The following is a 4,761-nucleotide window of genomic DNA, read 5'->3' as shown; positions in this document are numbered from 1 at the left end:
TTTCATTTGGTTTGAGACTTTAATTTCTATTTGAATTGTTAACTTCTATTTATTTTGGTTCGTAACTTCTATTTGGATTGTAAGCTTAATTTTCATGATGAATATTGATGCATTATTTGAATTATTATGTGTGTGAATTGTGAATGATGAATAATAAATGAATTTATTCTATAATGTATGAGATAAAGGTAAAAAAAAGTTTTTCCCTTGAATTGGGTTAAAAAAAACAAAAACAGATTTTGTCCCAAAACAAAATGGCAATTACCATTGCCATACCATGCCAACCGAACTTTTGGCAATATCGAACTTCGGTATACCGAAAGTTTGGTATGGTAATGGTAATAGATTTTACCAAACCGAAAGTTTGGTCTGGCAATTGATATAAGGGTTTTGGTACGGTAACCGTACCAAACCCACCCCTACCTGCAACTAGTTCATACCGCTCATTTTTTTTTCTTTTGGTAAAAGAATACAAAACCAAGAAAGATCAAAAATAAATTTATACTGCGTTAACGTGCATACTTTCTCTTCTCTTCATGTCGCCTTCATGCTTCCAACCTTATCTAAGAAAGCAAAACTCTCTCTCTCTCTCTCTCTCTCTCTCTCTCCATATAAATTTTGTTTGCCTCTTTGTTATCACAAACAAATTTAATGGATTTTCTACTTATCATCTTCACCTCCATACTTTTGTTTCTCTTCCTGACTGTGTCTTTGTTCATACTCAGAATCTTCACCGGGAAGTCCATCCGAAACCAGAACTACCCTCCCGTAAAAGGCACTGTCTTCCACCAGTTCTTATACTTCAACAGACTCTATGACTACCAAACTGAAGTTGCCAAAACACACTCAACTTACCGGCTTCTAGCCGTGGACCACAGCCAATTGTACACGACCGACACGCGCAATATTGAGCATGTTCTGAAAACCAATTTTGCCAGCTATTCGAAAGGTGCATTCAATCAAAGTATTCTGTCTGATATTTTTGGCCAGGGGATATTTGTTGTTGATGGAGAAAAGTGGAAGCAGCAGAGGAAGCTTGCGAGCTTCGAGTTCTCAACAAGGGTGCTTAGAGATGTTAGCTGCTCTGTGTTTAGAAGAAATGCTGCCAAACTGGTTAGAGTTGTTCTTGGAATTTCGAGTTCCGGAAGGGTTTTTGATATGCAGGTGAGTAATCTGAGACCTAAAAGATTTGCTTAACTTTTCTTTTCTTGTTTGGTATTTCTTAATCAAACTGGTTTTATGAAAATTTATTTGGAGGGCTTAGCTAATTAAGCTTGGAAAGTTGGGGGAGTCCTAATTAAAGTCAATTTGATCTGACTGATTTTTGGTACTAATCTATATATATATATATATATATATATATATATATATATATATATATATATATATATATATATATATAGGGAGTTTACAAAAATAGTGAAACATTCATAATCCCAAAATTGCCCTCTTCCATTAAATTTTCAAATAAAATAAGAAATTCACAAAAAAAAAATGGTGAAACATTCATATTATTATTTGTTTTTCGGTTTTTAGTTTTTTCAAATAAAAAATCAAAAGTGCCAATTGCCACACATACGTGTGTGACAAGAGGCTAGTATGAGAATAAAGCATGGTGTGAGGAAAAATATGATTTGTAAAATTACAAGTCATTTGGTGCCTAAGATTGCATTGGATTGAATACTTATAAGATTGATATATTGTAGTAAGAAATGATCATGAGATAGAGGTTAAAGAGTTTCCATGTCGTGGGAATTGGAATGTATAAGTTATACGATGTTGATATCGTACCATTTTGTGGGTGGGGATTGAAAGGTTAGTTTCTTTCATGAGTAATCTATTTAATACCTTCAACATACCTCGAACATATTGAGTTATCCAATCCAATCCGTATAAGCACATGCTAAGGTCTTTTGATTCTCTAAAGAAGGATTCACACTCAACAAACTCTTCGGATCAAACAAAATATTTTGCATTTGATTCTATTTGTAGGATTTGCTTATGAGATGTACCTTGGATTCCATATTCAAAGTTGGGTTTGGAATAGAACTGCATTGCTTGGAGGGGTCAAGCAAAGAAGGGACTGCATTCATGAAGGCCTTTGATGAATCTACTGCACTGACTTATTTTCGCTACGTTGATCCGTTCTGGAAACTGAAAAGAATCTTTAACCTTGGTTCCGAGGCCTCCCTTAAAAAGTATGTCAAAGTTATCGATGATTTCGTGCACCAAGTTATCAGCAACAAGAGGAGATTGCAAGACGAGCAGAAAGATGTTGTAAGTAAATTTTACATTACCACAGTGGCTTTACAGATTGTGTCTCTACCATGTAATCCTATGTGTTCTTTACACGATTTCAGTTTGCCGGGTGAGGAAAACATACAGTAAGGGAACTGTTTTGCACACATCCTTTTTCTTCGCCTACACCCTTGGTTATTTCTGACCTTCGGATTGTAGGAATCAAAAGAGAATGAAGGGGAAAAAATAAACAAGGATGTGTAGAAGAAGAAACAGGGTGTGCGGACATCATTTCCCTGCATTATGGTAAATTTAAGATTTTAGTTTCCTATGAAGTTCTGAATTTTTTTTTTTTTTTTTTTTTTTTAATGTTTCAAAGATTGACAAGGAGGACATACTGTCAAGGTTTCTACTGGAGAGTGTGAAGAATCCAGAGGAAATGAATGACAAATATCTGAGGGATATAATACTGAATTTTATGATTGCTGGCAAAGACACCAGTGCAAATACACTGTCATGGTTGTTCTACATGCTCAGCAAGAACCCTCTAATACAAGAAAAAGTTGTACAAGAAGTGAGGGATGTCGTTGGTAATCAGGTAGGCGAAGCGAAAGTTGATGAATTCATGGAAAACATAATTGAAGAAACTCTAGAACGAATGCATTATCTTCACGCGGCGCTGACAGAGACCTTACGGCTATACCCTGCGGTTCCAATCGTAAGTATACTCAAATAACCCGGTTTTAATTTTCGTCATAATATTTTTTGAATAAGATACTTGTTATTTTCTTTACTTTCTATAGTAGTTTGTAGGAATTTAAACAGGACAGTGCCGGAACCTTGATTAAAATCTGTTAAACATATCAAAATCAATACAAGAAAGCCACTACTCCACAAGGAAACTTAGAACACTGTTTGACGCCTAACGACTAGGGAGTTATTCCTGCTTACTCTTGCAAATTACAGTCCAGACTGGTACATGTGCATAAATAACTTTTAAAAATGCAACAGGAAAAGTTTATGGCACGTGTCTAACTATAATTGATCTGCATAGATGAAAGAGTCCTTACACATGAGGTGCCAAGTATCTTTAGGAAATTTATAACCCTTTTTATATTACTAAGGGAAAAATAGGTAGTGAACTTCAACTGTCAAGTCGGAAGAACTTTTCATATTACTGTAAATATTGACATCTTTATGTCTTGGTTTTGTCCAAGGATGGGAGATGTGCTGATGTAGATGACATTCTTCCAGATGGCTTTAGAGTGAGAAAAGGAGACAACGTAAACTACATCACCTATGCCATGGGAAGAATGCCTTATATCTGGGGAAACGATGCCAATGATTTCCGACCAGAAAGATGGCTCGAAAATGGAATTTTCCAGCCCGAATCACCCTTCAAATTCGTCGCATTTCACGTTAGTAAAAATATTTTCTTTTTCCTTTATCACAAATATATATTTTGTAATTATCCAAATATTCACTAATAATAGTATCATTTTCACTTGTGCTATTTGCAGGCGGGTCCGCGCATCTGTCTAGGGAAGGACTTTGCGTATCGGCAAATGAAGATAGTAGCGATGGCTCTCCTTAGCTTCTTTCGCTTCAAATTGGCCGATGAAACAAAGCCGGTAACCTATAGGACCATGTTCACCCTTCACATAGATGGCAGTCTCCCTATGATTGCAGTTCCCAGAACAACCTGAGTAAATTCTTCTATGCATTGAAAAATAATGTTCAAGGTTTATAAACCATCCAAGTGTGAACTTTATAATATATATATATATATATATATACATATATATATATATGTATGTATGTATACCTATGTATACACATGTAAATGATAATGACTTTCAGGTTTTTCGTGTTTACTATGATCGAAATAATAGATCAAGGTCCCTATTTTATCGCAAGGTATATACATAATGTTGAGATGGCTAGACGTATAAGAGCATCTCCAAATGAGATGTCAAAATCTTAGGTGGAATGCCACTTTGCAATTTTAATTTTTTTTCATCAATACTCTCTCAATTCATCATGTAATTTTGTATACCTAAGATATAAATAATTAAATTTTATGTTTATATAGAAAACTTAAAGTCATAATATTTTACTCATACATAGGAATTTAGATACTACCTACCAATTCTTGCAGGCTAAGAAACTTACAAAGATACTTCAACATTGATAACAAAAAGAGGAAATAAGAAAAATCAGAAATTGAGCTTAAAGGAAAAACTGACAACCTGATGCTCATTTGAGAAATAGGTACGCGGGGACCATGATTTTCTGGGGTCGGAATAAATCCGATCTGAATGATGTTACTTCAAAAGTTTGGTCATGAACTTATTACCAGCTTCGGGCAGAGTTGTATCAAATGGAGTATTGTGTCACCATCACTCTACTCTGGAGCACTAGGCGGAGTCCAAACGACTCCGCTAGATGACCATGATTGTTCTATAAGACACGCAATCTGATCCAAATGTGGACACAATCAGATCCTATAAGTCTTGGAGCCCC

The 4,761-nt window shown here is 35.2% G+C and overlaps 1 protein-coding gene across 1 annotated transcript; it reads left to right on the top strand.

Moving 5' to 3' along the window:
* The first annotated feature begins 543 nt into the window (after nucleotides 1-543).
* On the top strand, nucleotides 544-4,158 carry LOC103418398 (cytochrome P450 704C1-like). Its single transcript, XM_008356528.4, has 5 exons — nucleotides 544-1,164; nucleotides 1,993-2,277; nucleotides 2,618-2,956; nucleotides 3,456-3,656; nucleotides 3,759-4,158. The coding sequence occupies exons 1-5, from the start codon at nucleotides 652-654 to the stop codon at nucleotides 3,942-3,944; spliced, it is 1,524 nt and encodes a 507-aa protein (XP_008354750.3). The 5' UTR covers nucleotides 544-651; the 3' UTR covers nucleotides 3,945-4,158.
* Nucleotides 4,159-4,761: the final 603 nt, after the last annotated feature.

The sequence above is a fragment of the Malus domestica genome, chromosome 02 (assembly GCF_042453785.1).
Source record: "Malus domestica chromosome 02, GDT2T_hap1".
Lineage (NCBI taxonomy): Eukaryota > Viridiplantae > Streptophyta > Magnoliopsida > Rosales > Rosaceae > Malus > Malus domestica.
This window is presented reverse-complemented; position numbering and strand designations above follow the sequence as displayed.